Here is a 19,922-nt window from a genome sequence, read left to right as displayed (position 1 = left end):
CTTGCCTCTTAGGATTACACATATAAGGGAGTCATAAAATGTGTGGCCTTCGGTCACCAGCCTCTTTCACAAACATATTTTTTCTTTTCTTTTAGCAGGGTTTCAAACTGTAGCTCAGTTTATCTTACATATAACCCTCTTGCCTCAGCTTCCCAAGTGAACATTACAGTCATGAGCTGCCACACGTGGCTCATTAACATGTGCCAATAATATGTCATTATTATTATTATTATTTATTATGTAGATAGAATTATCGATTGACATTTGGTTAGTTCTGCTTTATGGCTTTTATGAACAATGCTGCTGTGGACATTCACACACAGACTTCTATATGTTTTTCAGGTATCTTGAGTGTGCATAATAGTGAATTCTGCATAACATTTGCAGAATTATTTCAGCTCCTTTTTTTTTTTTTAAAGGCAGGGTCTCACTGTGTAGCCCTGAGCTCATAGAGCTCTTCTTACCTTTACCTCCCCAGTGCTGGAATTAAAGGTGTGTGTAAGTCCCTGGGTATGGGAGTTGGCCGTGTAACTCCTGAGTTAGGGTAAGCTTTTGGTTTTTTTTTGTTTGTTTGTTTGTTTTTGTTTTTCGAGACAGGGTTTCTCTGTGTAGCCCTGGCTGTCCTGGAACTCACTCTGTAGACCAGGCTGGCCTCGAACTCAGAAATCCACCTGCTTCTGCCTCCCAAGTGCTGGGATTAAAGGTGTGAGTCACCACACCCAGCTTAGGGTGGTAAGCTTCTTGAGGGTCCTGGTAGTCCCTGTCCGAGGATCACCACAAGGCCTGATGCTGGGCAGAGGTCCTGCCCAAGCGAGTCACATACACAGGCAGTAATATGTGCCACTGTGTATCACTGTAGATGGCTTAAAATGTTTTCCAAAGTGGCGAACCATTTCACACTCCTACATGCAATATGAGGGTTCCAGTTTCTTGATAGCTAGCCTTCACCAACATCTGAGATGGGCTTTGATTACAGCCATTCTGATGGGTGTGAACTGGTGTCTTGTGGCTTTTATTTGCTTTCCCTAAACGAGGAATGATGCTAAGCATTTCCTATATGTTTATTGGCTACTGCATATATTTTTAAAGAAACATCTCTTCAGATCCTTTGCTTATTTTCAATCTAATTAAAATTTTCATCTTTTTTGCTCTCAGCCTTACAGAAACAATAAGTACTGCCTGGGGTATGTGACTAATGTATACGTACATCCATGTTAGTATATATAACATTTATTTTGCATTTGTCTTAGTTACTGTTCTATGGCTGTGATGAAGCACCATAACCAAAGCAAAGTGAAAGGAACTGTGTAAATTGGAGGCATCCTTACAGAGTCAGTACATGACCATCATGATGGGGAGTGTGGTACAGGCAGAGGGAGACAGATGGGTCTGGCATGGGCTTTTGAAGCCCACTTCCAGTAACAGCTCCTTCAACAAGGCCACTTCTTCTAATCCTTCTCAAACAATCTACCAATTGAGAAATAAGAATTCAAATATGAGCCTGTGGGGGCCATTTGCATTCAAACTAGCCCACATGTATGTATGTATGTTTGTATGTGTATGTATGGGTATGTATGTATGGGGGCGGTATGCCACTAAGTGGATGTCAGTAGAAAAACTGAGGGAATGGGTTCTCCCTTTCCACTGTGTGGATCTGGGAATTGAATTCAGGTCATCAGGCTTGGTGGCAAGGCAAGTGTGTCTTTACCTACTGAGCCATAGAACAGGCTCCAGGAATAATTTTTTTTAATGCTTAATTTTCTGGGAATTTCCTACAGTGTATTTTGGCCATATTCATCACTACCTCCAGCTCCTCCTAGGTCCACCCCATCCCCCATCCCCCATCTCTCATCTCCCTACTTCTACATGTTCTTTTTTTTTTTTTTTTTTTTGGATTTTTTTTGAGACAGGGTTTCTCTGTGTATCCCTGGCTATCCTGGAACTCACTTTGTAGACCAGGCTGGCCTCGAACTCAGAAATCCGCCTGCCTCTGCCTCCCGAGTGCTGGGATTAAAGGCGCGCGCCACCACGCCCGACTTTTTTTTTTTTTTTTAAATGAGTGTTTTACCTGTGTATATATATACCAACTGCTTGCCTGGTGCCCTGGGAGGTTAGAAGAGGGCACCAGATCCCCTGGGGCTGGACTTAAAGTTGTGCGCCAAAATATGGGTGCTGGGAATTGAACCCATACCCTGGTAAGACAGGGTCTCTCTATGTAGCCCTGGGTGTTCTGGAACTTGCTCTGTGTCCTCCTTTTTTTTTTTTTTTTTTTTTTTTTAATAGAAAACAAAACAACAATCAAAAATTGTCAATTTTAAAAATTAAAAAATTTCAAAGTCTAACTTGTGACTTGTGCCATTCAAATAAGGTCACACACCCTTAAAGAAAACTGACTCTCTGTTTCCTTGCCAGCAGCTCCTTGGCTGGGGTGGGAGACACAGTACCCACAACTCCACTCCATGCTGGGCTTTTTTTTGGCTTGAGTCCATGTAGGTCTTGGGCATGCTGTCACCATAATTGTGAATTCATATGTGTGACCATGCTGATGCATCTAGAAACCACAGTCTCCTTGTCACAGCCCCCTCGCCCGCCCTCAGTGAGCCTTAAGTTAGGGGTGGGGGTGGGGCTGTATGTGGTTTCTTTTGTTTTGTTTTGTCTTTATTGGGTATTTATTTCACTTACATTTCCAATGCTGTTACTCTGCAGTTTCTTATTCTATTACTTTCTACAAGTTGGCCAGTTGTGGGTCTCTGTGTTAATCATCATCTACTGCAAAAGAAGTTGCTCAGCCGAGGGCTAAGAGAGACACTGATCTATGGATATAACGATTGGTCACTAGAAGTCTGTGTTGGAGTCTGTGGGTGGTCATGCATGTGCTTGTGGGGACAGACATTAACATCATAGCTGTTATCTCTGGATCTCTTCACCTTACTTTTTGAGACAGTCTCTCTTCCTAAACCTGGAACTCACTGGTTGGCTAGACTGGATCGCCATCAAGCTCCAGAGATACTACTCCCCAGGATTTAAGGCATGTACTGCCAAGCCCACCTTTTTTGTAGGTTCTAGATAGCTAATTTAGGTCCTGGTGCTTATGCGGCAAGTACTGAAACATCTCCCTAAGCATCCCTCCCCCCTTTTTGAGAGATGTAGTAGAACCAATTTAAGCTTATCCCTGACCAGCTTACATATAAAAGAGACTCAGACTATGGTTATTTTATTTGGCTTTGACAATACTGGTGGGTAACCCCTAATTTACCTTACTAGCTGCTGGCCTGACTGCCTCCCCAGGAGTGCTCCCAAATACTTGCTGTTTCTCCTAGCCATGTGCTCTCGGTACTTTGCTTCCTGTGGCACTTTCTCCTCTCTCCTTTTTATTCCTCCTTCTCTGTTCTCCACCCCCAACCAAGTAACTCAAATCCCATCTGCCTCTAGTGGCTGCAGTAATTGGATGAAGCCATTTTTATTTAACCAATAGTTTTAGATTAAGAAACAAGGTTTACACACCAAAAAGTTAGTAAACTTGAGAATTCATTGGTAGGCCTTCAGGTACAGAGTTTAGCATTACCGTACATAGCAACAGACCAAACCTCCACAAAGACAGGGTCATTTATTGAGTCCCAGTTATCCCTGAGCTCAGTGTGTAGCTGATGATAACCTTGAACTTAGGTTCTTCCTGGCACTACTACTGGGGTGCTTGGATTCCAGGTGTGTATCACTACACTATATCTATCTATATCTATACACACACACACACTCATATGTATATATATGCATGCATTCTGGGGATCACACCCGGGGCCTGCATGTAGGCATGCGCTGTGTGCTGCACCAGCTGAGCTACACTTCTGCTTAGCTTTTTATCTGCTCTGTTGTTATCTGGGGGTATAGATGGCTCAGTCTAGTCTCTGACTCATCCTCCTGCATTGGTCTCCATGGAAGCTAAGGCTAGAGATGTGTGCCACAGTGGGTAGGTCTACACTCTAACTGGAGCCAAGGCCACTGAATATTACTGAACTTTCATCTTCAAAGGTGTGTGTGTTTTAAAATGGTTGTGAGCCACCATGTGGGTGCTGAAACCTGAACTCAACCCAGCTCTAGGAGCAGCTAGTGCTCTTAACTCTAAGCCATCTCTCCAGGCTCTCATCTTTTAAAAAATTATGCATTTATTATTTGTGTATAGGTATGATGTGTGTTGTGGAGGTCAGAGGATAACTTTGTGAAGATGGTCTTCTTCCATGTCTATGTGGGCAAAAGGCTATGCAACACGCATCTTTTCCTGCTTAGCTGTCTCCTTGACTTCAGCAGATCTCAGGATTTACCCCCTCTCCTGGGCTTTAGTATCCTTTCCTCCTTGGGTAGCTGGCTAGATTAGAACTGGGAAGAAGCTCAGAAGGACGACAGCGCTCCTTACAAAGCAGTGCCAGGCCAGCTAGGGCCACCTGAGGTCTTCCAGGAGCACTGTAGCCCTCACAGAGGCTCTTCACCTTTGAAGAGGGTCACCAAGGACGGATAGTATTTGAAGGGTTATATTTGCTGTCTAATCAGTGTACAAATCGCACCTAAATTCTTGGGTATCTGGGTACTCTTAATCATTTGGTATGCAGCGAGAGAATTGGTGACCATTGGGTTTTGTCACTACTACAAAGCAAAGAACAATAGTTTACTTACTCAGAAATGAAACCTTACATACTCCTGAACTGGGAATATCACTCAAGAGGTGGGACATCTACCTGACAAATTCCAGAGAAACAGGAGCCACAACAGCAAAGCCTACAGACCCACACACACAAAAAATGTTATTTAAACTCAATTCCTTTTGTCTCCCATTTTGTCTTTTTCCCATCCATGGACATGAGAGATCTGCCTACTCTGAGAAACTTGTCTGACCCTCGGCCTTTTTGAGGAGTCCTTTGATTTCCTTCTTCCGCTCTCAGGCTGTTACTGGGAGGGTGCTCCTGAGCCCTGACTTCCTCAGCCCTCCCATTTCCTCCAGCCCCCACTCTCCACTTTCCACTCCCACAATGCAGTTCCCTTGGAGCTTCTCCCTGGTCATTTAGAGGCTGAGGCACCGGCGTCTCTGCAATGTCTCTGACTGCTCCGTCTTGCTGCCCATCCTCCAGTGTCCTGTGGTCCTCAGGGCAGCCTTGGCTTCTTTTGGCCTACTTTCCTGTGCTCCTTCTCGTCATACTTTGTCACCAACTCTCACTCCCGAGTGTCTCTGCCACTTCATCAGACCCTTGTTTTGAACTGCTTGATAGACGTGTGCTCCCACGCTTCCTGACTTCTCAAACTTAACCACACACTGCTGCTCAGCAGGGCATGCAGGCACTCTTTATTCCTTTCCTTATCTGTGGTTGGAAACTTACCCAGCCTCCAAAACCCTCAAGTGTTGCCTCCTGTAGAGCCAATTGGATATTCTGAATTCGAGTTGTGGTAAATGGAGCTTAGGATGGCATATCACTCTGCCTTTAGCAAGCCATCGTAGTCAGAAAAATCATGCCTGCCTGTCTGTCTTTTTTCCTGTCTCCTTCGGCTGAAAGAACTGAAGTTGGATTCAAGAAAAGGCCTCCCTAAAGTCAGTATCAGGAGACTAAGCGTGGACGAGCTCATCATTCAGGAAGGCCCTCCGGGCGTTGTATTCTCTTTGACCCTGCACAGCTAGAACTACAGCTAGACAATACGACTTCATATTGCTTGTAGCTGTTAAGTTCAGGCAGACCTCATTTGCCTCCATCCCCAACTGGTGGCAACAGTGCTCCCATCTGCATCCCCAACTGGTGGCAACAGTGCTCCCATCTGCATCCCCAACTGGTGGCAACAGTGCTCCCATCTGCATCCCCAACTGGTGGCAACAGTGCTCCCTTTTCCTTTGAGTCCTGTTAAAGATTTATTTGATAGATTGGTTTCATAACATTCATTCAGTACAACTGGATTTTTTTATTTTCAGAAATCCTGTATTGACTCTATACTGGAGTTTTAAGTTATATGCAGTTAGGATGTTTAGCACAGAGACACCAGCAAAGGCTGAGTTCTGTTTCCCAGGACCCACATGGTAGGTAGACAAAGCAGACCTTTCCAAGTCGTCCGCCCTCCACACTCTGTGTAGCAAGTCAGTTATCCCGACTTACTCAGCAGTGAGGAGGAGCTCCCGTGTCAAGGAAGGTGGAAGCCAAGGACGGTCTTCATGCCATGCATACACCTCTTTTCTTTTTCTTTTTGTCACTTGTGAAAGTAAAGTGATTGACTGTTGACATGAGATTTATAATCAAGGATTAGGAGGAGGCTCCTTCATTGCTGTGAGATTCTCTTGGGGAGGATGGGGTACATGTTTCAGGCTGCTGAGTGCCAGGTCCGTTGAGAGGCTGGACAGATTTGGAGAACAAGTAGAACTCAGGCACTTCCTCCAGGGAGTTTCCCAGCAAGTAAATATGTAATCACAATGCCTTGTGATCTCTGCTGTGAGGGAACCAGGGTGTGTTTCTGCCCTCCACTTCCTCTCTGAGAAGATGGACAAGTGCAGTACACACATTCCTGAAAACCCTGGGCAGGGGGTCTCAGGGTGTCTGTGCCCAGACCCTGTCCCTGTAGATTTCTTCAACACAACAGGATGTTTTTTCTTTCAGAAATCCTATATTGGCTCTTAAAGTCAGGGAGAGGGAACTTTTAGGTTATATGCCGTTAGGATGCTCAGCTGTGAGACTTTACGTGTTGCCTGGAGAGTTGACACCACATTGGTGTCCTTGGTCTCTGCAGGGATTGGGCCAGACCTATTCTTTGTGCAGAATGATACTGGGGGGCCAGCTTGCAGACACACCTCCCGCCTGGAGGGTTTGGGTGGCCTTAGGGTAGGGTGGCAGACGTGCCTGTGAGACCAGGCCGCCTGCTCTAAGCCAGGAGGAGGAGGGGATCTTTAGAAGCTTTGTTCACTCTGTAGGCTTTCTCCTGGCACTGCATGGCTCAGAACAGGAGGAAGGGCAGAGTTCAGTGTGGCAGTGAGAGGCCCTTTCTCTCTCCTTTTGTGGAGGATACTTCACATGTCCCAAACACTTCATGTCTTACCGGAGGCCCTTATTTTAAAGAACTAGGGAGGGGAGACCAATGGACCGTACCTCCTGTGCCCTGGCTCATCTCTGTCCCTGCCCCCATTTTTAAATTTTTATTTCACATGTAGTGTTTTGCCTGCATGTATGGCTGTGTGAAGGTGAGGGAATTGGAGGGTATCTGGAACTAGAGTTACAGACGGTTGTGAGCTGCCACGCAAGTGCTAGGAATTGAAACCAGGCCTTTGAAAGAGCAGCCAGTGCTCATAACTGCTGAACCATCTCTTAATAGCAATAATACTAAACTCTTATTGAAACACACTGCCAGCCTGGGCTGTTGTGGGCACACAGCAGTGCATTGTGGGCATTACCTCACTGAAAGTTTAGCCCAGGCCAGGGGTGTGTTTGGGCACCCTCACTTGCAGTTGGGAATACATAGCCATAGGTCAGTGAGTTGGGAATCAAGAGCATGTCTTTGAAAAGCCCTCTGGGCTATGACTACCATGTTCCCTCCTGACTCTAGAATAGAATTAACTCTGAACTATCCAGAGAAAACCCATCTAACCATTAGGGTTCGCCACAGTCCCCTAAGTGATTGTCTTCTCTGTCACCAGGATAAGGTTGACACCTTCTTCCCCTCCAGCATCACAGCCCTTGCTGAAGTGATAACATCTTGTTCTTTCTTCTCCCTCCCAGGACCCTGCAGGAATCTTTGAGCTGGTGGAGGTGGTTGGCAATGGAACCTATGGGCAGGTATACAAGGTGAGACATTACAGAATAGAACCTTCAAACCTGAGGGCCGCTTTAGAGGAATGGAGGAAGGTGAGTCCCAGGTCTGGCGATCTGAGAGAAGCTTCAGGAGATGAAAGAGGCTGGGGACCCCTCAGAAGGAAGAAAGCACAGACCAGCAACAGAAAGAAGGAGGAGGATATCTCTGTGTGTAGAAGTGCCTTGGGTGTGGCAGGAACCAGTCTGCAGCTGGTGGTTGTGGATAGAGGAAGCAGGAAGAGCATGTGGGGACATGGGTATCAGGGCTCACCTGGAAATTCAGAGATCATACCAGAACTGTGGGTTGGCACCTCCCAAGCTTACAAGGAGACTTGGGGTTGTTGGGACCTCACTGGTGGCCTGCAGAGAGGAAGCGGCTTTGTCGGCCTCCTGCTTCTGAGCTGCTTCTCCTCCCCACAGAAGTGGCATCTCCTCTGCCTCCGATTAGCTTTTTCAGTTTGGCCAGCTCAGCCCTCTCAAGTAGCCAGGCCTCCTCCCCTACATAAAGTGGCCACATCGGTGAGGGGGGTTAGGTGGGTGCTACCCCCAGGAACATTTAGTCTGCTTCCTCATCTCAAGATAGCTCCTGATGTGTCCACCGATGTCCCTGCCTGCCTGGGTCTCCTGGTCGCTGGGACTAATAGCCTCTCACCTACTCCTTTCCCTTTGTAAGCAGGAGCTGTGGAGGAACCGTGCACAGCTCCTGCTGAGTCCTGTCCATCCACATAGCTGTGCTTCTCTGGCTACCGAAGACAAGACTCAGGGGTAGCAATACCCATGTCCCTTCCTGTGAACAGGAAGCCTGGGATTTTCTTGTTCAAGTTATTGACTTTTTTTAAAAAAATATATTTATTTGTTTTGTGTGTGTGTGTATGTGTGTTCTGTCTTCACACAAACCAGAAGAGAGAATCAGATCCTATTACAGATGGTTGTGAGCCACCGTGTAGGTACTAGGAATTGAACTCAGGACCCCTGGAAGAGCAGTCAGTACTCTTAGCTGCTGAGCCACCTCTCCAGCCCCCCACTGGTGGTTCTTAGAAAGATCTCAGTAGGGCTGGTGGGTGGGGTAGGAATTGAGGCAGAGAGGCTCTGGTACAGCATAGACACACCACTAAGATGGGGCACACATCAGCTGCCCCCTTTGTTTGCCTAAGCTCAGCAGTGTGGCTATAATTTCCCTGATAACATAAAACACCTTGGGCATAAGATTGATCCAGGGAAAGGCTTCCTGTCTAGAATGGCTGGGCCAGGAAAGCGCCAGACATTTTACGTGACATAGATGAAGGAAAGGGTTAGCCTTTACTCTAACTTTCAGTCTGGTGAAAAGACCCACTAGGGAGGGTGGAACTGAACAGTGCATCTGTTCTGCACCTCAGGTATCGTATGGAGACCCTCATCTTTGTGGAACTTTATCTGTATCGCCTAGAAACGCCTGGGCAGTTTCCCCTCACTGTGCTGGCTCAGGAGTTCCCTCTCTGCCACACGGAGGGTGCATTCTAAGATAGAAAAACACTGAGAGACATGGCTTTTTCCAGAATCAGTTCCTCTTCCTTATTTTACTAAGTGAGCATATACCTAGACCCCTCCACACCCTCCACACTGGACTGTCTTGCAGGGGCGGCACGTCAAGACTGGGCAGCTGGCTGCCATTAAGGTCATGGATGTCACAGAGGTAGGAAGTGGAGCTGGGAAGGATGGGGCTGGCATCAAAAAAGGATCTATAGGAGCTCAGGCCTCACCCCCATTTGCCTAGGATGAGGAGGAAGAGATCAAACAGGAAATCAACATGTTAAAGAAGTACTCTCACCATCGCAATATTGCCACCTACTATGGGGCCTTTATCAAGAAGAGCCCTCCTGGGAACGATGACCAGCTCTGGGTAAGAAGTGCCCTTCCTGCCCCTCCTCCTGTGGGACAAGGCCAGTGTCTGTTGTGTCTGTTCTGACAACCCTGCCTTCACTGGATCTAAAGGAACCTCATGGCTCACTGAACTCTTCATTTAGTCTTGTATACCCAATGTCTTGTCCTCGGTGTATCTAGTGATACGCTCCATCCTTCATTACCCTAGCTAGTCAGCAAGCATTTCTGAATCAGTAAGCAAGAATCTTGGCCATGGCCAGAAGACAGGGATGAGGGTGGGGGGAGCTTAGTCTGTAAGTTCTTGTGCCTTTGGATACAATATTGTGAAAGCCATAGAATCAAAGTATCTGTGGGAAACAACAGGACTCAGACCCATCCTGGCAGTGCACAGCCCTTCTGGGTGATGGTTTGAACCAAAGCCTACCCAGATACCTCCTGGCCCAGAAAATACCTAAGAGTCATTCTCTCCCTAACTTGAACATCAGTGCCACCGAGTTTCCAGCTTCACCCTTTGTGGTGTGGGCCCATACTTGAGGGACGAGCTGCTAGGGACATCATGTGGCTATCGGGACAACATGCCAGGCCTCACTCCCTGGAAGCACACTAGACTTCAGATATTCAGTAAACGTCCTCTGAATACCCTGCAAAGATGAACATGAGACATGGTGGCAGCCTCAGTGGCCCCCAGGATTTGGGGAACACATCACACACCAGATTGTATCTAGACCACTGAGGACTGGGAGCTAGGCAATAGTGGCCAAATGCTTTCTTGTTGACTATGGGGTACTGGGCCTCTACTCCACCCACTGTGTTCTGTTGTCCTAGTGGTGGGACATATGGCAGTTACTTTAATTACATAGCAAATATACCAGTCCCAAGCAGCCCTTTCCTAAATTAGATGTCAACTTTAGTGAAACAGTTGGAAGGAATTGCTCCCGAGCTCCCTCCAGCAGCACACTGAGCAGGACCTGTGAGCTTCCCTAGCCATCTCGGCCCCCCTACCTGAGTCAAACAGGTTGGGCTTTTTCTGGAAAGGTCCAAATAGTAAGTGCTTCAGTCACATGGTCACATTTGCTGTTACCACTACTCACTTGTGCTCACACCCCTAAAGCAATAAGACCACATGAACAGCTGACCATGGCTAGCCAAGCAGAGGGGCTCACACCTAGTCCCAGCACTCAGGAGGCTGAGGGCAGGAAGAGCCTGTGTGTAAGGCTACTCTGTGGGAAGACCCTCATTCAAACAGACCTGAAATGAGTGTGCCTGAATCTCACATTTATGTTTAGGTTATTAAAATTCCCTACCATTCTCATTTGTCAAGAAATTGTATTCTTTGGGGTTCACCCCCCCCCATCATTAAACATAGTGAACACAGGCTGAGGGAGATAGCTCAGCTGCCTTTCAAGTGTGGGGACATGAAGAACACATAAAGAGCAGATCTTGGCAGTAGCTGTTTTTACCCAATGATGGTCAAATGGGACACAGACTGGGACCAGCTAGTCTAGCCTGCTTGTTGATCTCTCGCCCTCGAGCGCTTGCGTTCTCTCTCTCTCTCTCTCTCTCTCTCTCTCTCTCTCTCTCTCTCTCTCTCTCTCTCTCTCGTGTGCACACACACACAAGTTCACAAGTTGGGGAATGGTATACCATTATCCATTGATTCAGGCTGAGTGTAGCTCACCTAGTACCTTGAAGGCAATCCCTAACACCCCATGTATACACAAAAGTAACTTACAGGAGCTAGATGGTACTGGTGCACGCCTATAATTCCAGCACTCAGGAGGCAGAGGTGGATGTATCTCTTGAGTTCAGGGCCAGCCTTGTCTATATGAGTTCCAGTTAGAGCTATGTCTCAAAACAAAACCAAAAAACTTTTAAAAAGCAAAAACACACAAACAAAACAAGATTCTTTGGCACTTGTACTTGCCAGCCCCTGCTGTAGAGCAGTAGTTCTAAGCCAGTTTGGGATTCTAGGGAAAATATGACTAAAGCACTAGACACTTCAAGGGAAATGAGATAGCCTGTGTCACTGTGCTGACAGTTTGGGGGGATTTTTTCATTCTTTATACTACCAGTTCCTCTTCAAGTGTGTACCTTCTCTGCGACCTCAGAGGAGTCCTGTGGTTTCTAAGGGATCATCTAGCCCCTGCTGTCTGACTCACACCAGTCTGGTCCCCAAACCTCTGGTCTTGCTCCAGGAGTCCGGGTGGGGGCAGAGGCCTTGCCTGACAGGTATTTTTCTTCCTGATTGTTGCCTTGGACCTGGGACCATAGCTGGTGATGGAGTTCTGCGGTGCTGGTTCAGTGACCGACCTGGTAAAGAACACAAAAGGGAACGCACTGAAGGAGGATTGCATTGCTTACATCTGCAGGGAGATTCTCAGGGTGAGCTTGGAGCCCCTTCCCATCCCTTCCCGCATGCCACTATGCCGATGCATTCTCCACGCATGCACACACACACACCCAATACAACTCTGCCTGTACTCGGGCTGTGGGTGGGTAAGGTCTGTACCTCGGCTTCACTCTGAATGGACTGAGAGCTAACCTCCCCTCAGTCTCCTTCCACCTTCCTGCTCTTTCCCACCCACTCCACTACAGCTGATTTGTCCCACTTTTTTGTTCCAGGGTCTTGCCCATCTCCATGCCCACAAGGTGATCCACCGAGATATCAAGGGACAAAATGTGCTGCTGACAGAGAATGCTGAAGTCAAGCTAGGTACTACGGATCCTTCTGAGGCCCTGTCACTGTCAGGACAGAGAACAAGGTCCCTTTCCTCAGCTGTCTGGCTTGGGTCCAACTGCATGTGCGTGAGGAGGCCTGTTCCCTGCCCCCACCACCCACCCTGAGAGTCTTGCCTCCTGCTGAAAAATCCTGAGAGATTTTTTGCCTGCTACCCCACAGAGGGCAGCTGCCCAGCATCCTTCGGTGGAAGTTAGGGGATTGAGTCTCTCCTCCCTGGGATGCTGTGCTTTAAGCCCCAAGATCCAGGAAGATTGGGTCAGGTTCTTCAAGACCTTGAAGGGTGGAAGAGGCTTTGCGGTTTCTTAGTGGTGTGAGGTCTGGGCCTTAGGTTTCAGGCTGGGGGCATGAGTGCAAGTAGTGGAGTGAAGTAGAATGAGGAGACTTTTCCTGCTCACCCCTCCCATGCTCACCCCTCCTTACCCTTCCCCATGCTCTCCCCTCCCCATGCTCACCCCTCCTCACTCCTCCCCATGCTCTCCCCTCCCCATGCTCACCCCTCCTCACTCCTCCCCATGCTCACCCCTCCTCACTCCTCCCCATGCTCACCCCTCCTCACTCCTCCCCATGCTCTTCCCTCCCCATGGTCTCCTCACCCCTCCCATGCTCTCCCCTCCCCATGCTCTCCCTTCCTCATGCTTACAGTGGATTTTGGGGTGAGTGCTCAGCTGGACCGCACTGTGGGCAGGCGGAACACTTTCATTGGGACCCCATACTGGATGGCTCCAGAAGTCATTGCCTGTGACGAGAACCCCGATGCCACCTATGACTACAGGGTATGACATGGACAGCAGAAACACTGGGGCTCCTGGGGTTAGGAAGGAGGTGAGGGGGAACATAGATTAAAAGTTTGGGGACATGACCCAGATGAGGGAAGTGACATGTGAGGAGTGAAGAGAGAAACTACGGATGTAGCTAGGCCTGGGTAGCTAAAAACTGGATGGAGGACCACAGCTTGAAGCCCTGCAGGACTTCTAGCAATACCCTGTAACAGATAAACTAAACTAAGACCTAACCGTCTACAGAGGGAATGTTTATACTGGAGAGTGCAATGATTTCTAGGAATGGGATTGGGGGAGGGGTGAGGATATGGTAGGTTTGTGTGGAATGCTGGGTGAAGGGAGTTACTATGTAATACTGTCAGGAAGGTGTGTGGGGTCCTGGGTGAGGGAATACTATGCAGTATTGTCAGGAACATTCATACCTGTCCCTTCTTTCCCTTCTTTTAGAGTGACATTTGGTCTCTAGGAATCACAGCCATTGAAATGGCAGAGGGAGCCCCCCGTAAGTGCTGCTTTTGTCTTGGGGTAGGATAGGATAGAAGGGAGGGCAAAGGGAGTGGATGTGTGGGAGGAGGTGGCTTCAGAGGTCATGTTAAGGGAGGGATTCTTTGGCCTAAATATGGCAAAGAGGTTGATGGTGTCTTCTGTGTCCCAGCTCTGTGTGACATGCACCCTATGCGGGCCCTCTTCCTCATCCCTCGGAACCCTCCCCCCAGGCTCAAGTCAAAGAAATGGTATGTCTTTGAGCGGTTTCAATCTGTCAGGGAGGGCTGCCCTCACCTTACTACTTCCTGTGTCCAGGCTTTGGTGTATGCGATGGAAGAGGTGTGGGAACTGCAGGTAGCAACTGCGGGGATTGGGGTTTGGAGAAGCTGGAAGAGAAAAGACAGTTTAGAGATGAGTGGCCCTTCCAAGGGCCCTCCCAGTGTGAGCCTCCACTGTGTCTAGGTCTAAGAAGTTCACTGACTTCATCGACACGTGTCTCATCAAGACTTACCTGAGCCGCCCACCCACCGAACAGTTACTCAAATTCCCCTTCATCCGAGACCAGCCCACGGAGCGGCAGGTCCGCATCCAGCTCAAGGACCACATCGACCGCTCGCGGAAGAAGCGGGGTGAGAAAGGTCAGTGGATGGTGGACAGCGGGGTGTGGGTGGGGCCTCTGCCCTGTCCCCTCTCTAGCCGTGAGGTCTTTGGACTTGCTTTGCCCTCCCGTGCCCCAGTCTCCCTGCCCAAGGAACCCTTTCCTCAGACTTGCAGCTCCAGGGTCGGACTGTGCACGTAGACATTCCCAGCTGAGGTCTCCCTACCCAGGCTGGAGGCTGAGGCCGTGAGTGGAAAAGTATCCATGGTCTCCTTTGCAGAGGAGACAGAGTATGAGTACAGCGGCAGTGAGGAGGAAGACGACAGCCATGGAGAGGAAGGCGAGCCAAGGTGGGTTTGGCAAGTAGAGCTGAGAGATTGGGGTCTCTGTTGTCTGGAAGAACAGCAGTGATCCTTGCTTGGCTTTGGGGACTCTCAGGTAATGGCACATAGTGATAGAAACTTGTATAAACTGAGTCTCCAGGCTGGTGAGTTGGCAAAGGCACCTGCCCAAGCTTGGTGGCTCGAGTTTAGTTCCCAGGACCCACGTGTTGAAAGGAGAGAATTCTTCCAAGTTGTCCTCTGACCTCCACTGGCTTGCTGTGGTGCACTCAGACATGCGCACATGCACCACTGACAAGCATGCTCGCACATACACAATAAATAATGCAACTGCAAGACAACACAACACAGCGCAGCGCAAGACAGAGAGTGAAGCAGATGAACTGGGACGAGGACGGGGTCTTAGGGCTGACAGGGCTGACAGAGGTGTGGTCTGGAATCTTTAAAACCTCCCCAGACCAGTCTGGGCTACCTAATTCAGGCCCTGTCTCAAAACAGGGAAGAGGGACAAAACAGAAGACAGATTTCCTGGCCATTGGCAGGATGGCTGGTAGGGTTGGAGGCGTCCGCTCAGCAGGCTGCCCGGGGGTGAGGACCACCAGTGTGCTTGCACTTCAGTGTGCATTTGTCCCGCTCACCCAGCTCCATCATGAATGTGCCTGGTGAGTCCACACTGCGAAGAGAATTCCTCAGACTCCAGCAGGAGAATAAGAGCAACTCTGAGGCTTTAAAGCAGCAGCAGCAGCAGCTGCAACAACAGCAGCAGCGGGACCCGGAGGCACACATCAAACACCTGCTGCACCAACGGCAGCGCCGCATAGAGGAGCAGAAGGAGGAGCGGCGACGTGTGGAAGAGGTGGGTCCCCATCCTGTGTGTTGACAAGACACTGGCTGTTGGCCAGGGCAGGAGGAAGAGGAGAGTGAGACAGACCTTGCCTAGCTCTTATCAGACCCCACTGCTATTAGAGTCTCAGCCTCCATGTCCTGACTCGATACCTGGCCCAGTGTGGATGGTTGTACCATCGATATCCTGTCAGATCAGAGCCATTCTGAAAAGCAGCAGTTGTCTCGATAAAGCTATTTCTGCTTATGCTTCCACTCTGGGCTTCTCCAGCTCTAGAGCCATCCGTCTTGGCTGGCTGCAGGTCTGTGTCCATGTATGTTGGTGCAGCCAATCTGCTCCAACCAGAAAGGCTAGAAAGACCCTGCTATACTCCTGATTTTTTTGATTTTGGTTTATTTTCTTAAGTATAGCTTTCCTATTTTAGACTAATTAAAGGTTGGTAGAGGGAATTCATTTTAGTTGAGGAGAATCTTGTGTTTAAGTACAGTTTTCCATTTGTTATATTACTCATTAAAATAATAGAGCTAGTGTGGTAACTTTCTCCTGTACTCTTAGCATTTGAGAGGTAGAGGCAGGAAGATGAAAAATTTCAGACTAGCCTTTATTTTTCAAGACCAAAAAATAAAACCACAAAACAACCAAAAAGCTGGGAGTGTAGTTTAGTTAATTGAGATGCTTGCTAACATGCCTAAACCCCTGAATTCAGTGCACCATATAATACTGGTTACAATAGTACGAACTTGTAATCCCAGCACCCTGAAAGAGGAGACAAGAAGATGAGAAGTTCTAGGTCAGCCTCAACTACATGGCACGTTTGTGCCACTCTGATAAGTTTAAGCCTTCTCTTTTTTTTATGGTTTTTCAAGACAGGGTTTCTCTGTATAGCTCTGGCTGTCCTGGAACTTACTCTGTAGACCAGGCTGGCCTCGAACTTAGAAATCCACCTGTCTCTGCCTCCTGAGTGCTGGGATTAAAGGCGTGCGCCACCACTGCCTGGCTTAAGCCTTATTTCTAAAAACAAACAAACAAACAAAGAAACAAACAAAACCAAAAAAACAGTTGGGGGATAGGGATACAGCTGTGGTAGAACCTGTCACACCTGAGGATCTTGGGCCTGCTAACACATGCAAAAAAATAAAATTTGTGTGTGTGTGTGTGTGTGTGTATGTATGTGTGTATGTGTGTTTGAATGTACTTACTGTTGGTGGTGCATGATGGAGAATGAAAGATCTGGACTTTGGGGGTTTTTTTCCAAAATTTATAATATAAGTGATTAAAAACATTGTCTAGGAGGCAGTAGCTCCAGCATCTACACTTCTACATCTTCTGCTTTTCAGAGTAAGTTTTGTTCTTACTGAAGAAGCAATTTGTAAGAAAGCTTGACTTTTGAAAGCTTTCTGCTGTTCTAATAGAAGTGGGCAGGATTTGACAGAGGCCTGGCCAGCAGCCTCACCGTGGGAAGAGTTCTATGCGTAAGGGTCCAGCGGCTTGGTCTTGGCTGTTTTGTTGTTGCTGTGGTTTGGAATTGGAGCAGACACTGGCCAGAAAGCATCTCCTGTACATCCTGGGCTACCAAAGCCGAAGGTTGCTTTTCTGTGCACGGACACTTGGTGCCCCCTGTTGGCCAAAGGTTGACACTAACGTCCATCTCTTAGTGTTCAAGGCACAAAGGCTTGGGATGCAAGGGTCATAACATGTTAGCATGTTTGTTTGGTGGCAGTCTTAGGCTTTCAACTGCTACAATAATGCACATGACCAAGTGCAACGTGGAGGAACAGGACTCCTCATGGCTTGCTTGGCCTGTTTTCCTTCTAGCACCCAGGACTACCAGTCCAAGGGTGGGACAGCCTACAGTGGGCTGGCCACTCCCGAGTCGGTCACCAGTCACGAAAATGCACTACTAATCTCATGGAGACATCTTCTCAATTAAGGTTCCCTCTTCTACAATCACTCTGGCTTGTGTCAAGTTGACATGGAACTAACAAGTGCGATGGGAAGAGGAAAATGGCACCCACTCTGAGGACAGCAGTTTCTGTCTAGCCCAATGTGCATAGATACCTCAAACTTCTCAAACTGAGCTCTTGGGGCCCAGGGCTCAGCTCTGGTTCAGGGCTGGGGATATATGCCTTTCCACCGTCTCTAACACGCCTGCCCTGCTCTCCGTGAAGGGCAATCCTTCCAAGGCTGTGCTGTACTAGCATCTGTTCCGATCTGATCCGATCCGTAAGACATACTACTCCTTGGTCTACAGCAACAGCGGCGAGAGCGAGAACAGCGTAAGCTGCAGGAGAAGGAGCAGCAGCGGCGATTGGAAGATATGCAAGCCCTACGACGAGAGGAAGAGAGGCGGCAAGCAGAGCGGGAACAGGTATTGGTGCCAGTGCTCACGCACACACACCCGCCTCCACACCTGCCCTGCCCTGCCCTGCCCTGCCCTGCCCTGCCCTGCCCTGCCCTGCTCCTGCTGCCTGCCTTCCTGCTCCCGGTGCCCTGGCCCTTTCGCTCCCCTGCCCCTAGATTCCTCCTATCTTTTCTAGCTTCACTCTTTCTCTGTTTTCTCCTGCCCTTCAACCCCACCCTGCTCCCTGCCCTCCTGTCTCCGTGCCTTCATTCCCCATCTCTGCCCATCCTTGTCTCTGCCCTGGGGCACTATCCTTCATGTTCCCACCTGATTCCTCCTCATCCCCTGTGTCCTCTTACTCCCATCTGTGCCGCATTGCCCCCTGGGGCTCATCTACCCCTGTCCCCCTCATCCTCACCCTGCTGATCCCTTCCTTCGCCGCTGCTGCCACCCTCCTGCCGCCTCCTCCCTCCCTCCCTGCCCCGCCCACCCCCCCCCCCCCCAGGAATATATCCGTCACAGGCTAGAGGAGGAGCAGCGACAGCTCGAGATCCTTCAGCAACAGCTGCTCCAGGAACAGGCCTTGCTGCTGGTAACGGGGTCCCTCAGTGTCCTCGGGAAAATGCCATCCTGAACTGCTTTCCTACACTGGGATGGGAACACATCAGGGAAAGGGGCTTCCCAAGACCAGGGAAGCAGCTCCTGTCTAGGCAGTAGAGGAAAGGCAAGGCAAGCCTGCTCTAACTTACACGGCCACACACTGCTGAGCCCTCTCTCCCTACCGTTGGGCCCAGGAATACAAGCGGAAGCAGCTGGAGGAGCAGCGGCAGTCGGAGCGGCTGCAGAGACAGCTGCAGCAGGAGCACGCCTACCTCAAGTCCCTGCAGCAGCAGCAGCAGCAGCAGCAGCTCCAGAAGCAGCAGCAGCAGCAGCAGATCCTGCCTGGAGACAGGAAGCCCCTGTATCATTACGGTCGGGGCATAAATCCTGCTGACAAGCCAGCATGGGCCCGCGAGGTACGCTGTCTCCTTTGTCCCCTAAGACTCCCATCCTACCAGTCTCGATGCCCCAGAGCTGAGATGTTGTAACAGCACTGAGGAGGGGAAAGAGCTGAGGATGTGGGGCTGGAATGTGTGAAGGAAGTGAGGAACCAATTGGCCTGCTGACGCCCTGCTCAGTGGCCTGCCTCCTGTTGTCCCTCTCGAATCACAGGTGGAAGAGAGAGCACGGATGAACAAGCAACAGAACTCTCCCTTGGCCAAGGCAAAGCCAAGCAGTGCGGGACCAGAGCCCCCCATCTCCCAGGCCTCTCCTAGCCCCCCAGGACCTCTTTCCCAGACTCCTCCTATGCAGAGGCCTGTGGAGCCCCAGGAAGGACCGCACAAGGTGAGTCTGTCCCCATTCCTGTCCTAACAGAAGTGGGTGGCTTTGCTTACGGCCATGAGTACATGCTTGTGCTCACTTGTATCTTCTGCGCAGTACAGGGCACATTCCCTGCATAGTGTACTTCTCCAGCCTTTAGAATCCCCTTCTTTGATGGGAGAGGGGACTTTTCTCAGCCCAGAGCCCAGTTTGCAGGATGTGTTACAAAGCAGGCATTCCACCCTTTCTGGTCTTCCCCTGCAGAGCCTGGTGGCACACCGGGTCCCACTGAAGCCATATGCAGCACCTGTACCCCGATCCCAGTCCCTGCAGGACCAGCCTACTCGAAACCTGGCTGCCTTCCCAGCCTCCCACGACCCTGACCCTGCTGCTGTCCCTACACCCACTGCCACACCCAGTGCCCGAGGAGCTGTCATCCGCCAGAATTCAGACCCCACCTCTGAAGGGCCAGGGCCTAGCCCAAACCCTCCATCCTGGGTCCGGCCTGATAATGAGGCTCCACCTAAGGTAAGTATAACCCTAAAAAACAAGAATATAAGAGTTCAGAGTAGGAGGAAGAAAGCAAGGCAGCCACGGAGACACTGCCTGTAAGGGTAGAAAGACAGAAGTGACTGCAGGAATGGGAAATGGCCAAGCATCTAAGGGCCACCCTTACCCCAGCATGGCCATTTTTCAACATTACAGCCTAGACATACTGAACCTGTTTGTTTCTCTGAGTGCTGAGGACTGCGTTCCTCAGATT

General features: G+C 49.4%; 1 protein-coding gene across 9 annotated transcripts in view; it reads left to right on the top strand.

The window, feature by feature from the left end:
- Positions 1-19,922, top strand: part of Mink1 (misshapen like kinase 1) — a 53,384-nt gene that overhangs the window by 27,239 nt on the left and 6,223 nt on the right. For 5 of the 9 annotated variants that reach the window (XM_029484119.2, XM_029484118.2, XM_021176952.3 and 2 more), the window contains exons 2-16: positions 7,737-7,802; positions 9,424-9,480; positions 9,562-9,687; positions 11,940-12,050; positions 12,291-12,381; positions 13,051-13,181; positions 13,635-13,689; positions 13,843-13,921; positions 14,136-14,311; positions 14,552-14,621; positions 15,255-15,468; positions 17,708-17,824; positions 18,592-18,813; positions 19,010-19,183; positions 19,424-19,687. In XM_029484119.2, coding sequence (XP_029339979.1) covers positions 7,737-7,802; positions 9,424-9,480; positions 9,562-9,687; positions 11,940-12,050; positions 12,291-12,381; positions 13,051-13,181; positions 13,635-13,689; positions 13,843-13,921; positions 14,136-14,311; positions 14,552-14,621; positions 15,255-15,468; positions 17,708-17,824; positions 18,592-18,813; positions 19,010-19,183; positions 19,424-19,687 — 1,953 coding nt within the window. Of the gene's footprint in view, positions 1-7,736; positions 7,803-9,423; positions 9,481-9,561; positions 9,688-11,939; positions 12,051-12,290; positions 12,382-13,050; positions 13,182-13,634; positions 13,690-13,842; positions 13,922-14,135; positions 14,312-14,551; positions 14,622-15,254; positions 15,469-17,707; positions 17,825-18,302; positions 18,390-18,591; positions 18,814-19,009; positions 19,184-19,423; positions 19,688-19,922 lie in introns of all 9 variants that reach the window. The other 4 variants (XM_029484117.2, XM_029484115.2, XM_029484114.2 and 1 more) reach the window with 1 other exon arrangement.

This window comes from Mus caroli, unplaced genomic scaffold, assembly GCF_978045245.1.
Source record: "Mus caroli unplaced genomic scaffold, Mus_caroli_1 scaffold_13, whole genome shotgun sequence".
NCBI lineage: Eukaryota > Metazoa > Chordata > Mammalia > Rodentia > Muridae > Mus > Mus caroli.
Note: the sequence above shows the minus strand (reverse complement) of the source record. Positions and strands in the feature narration are given on the sequence as shown.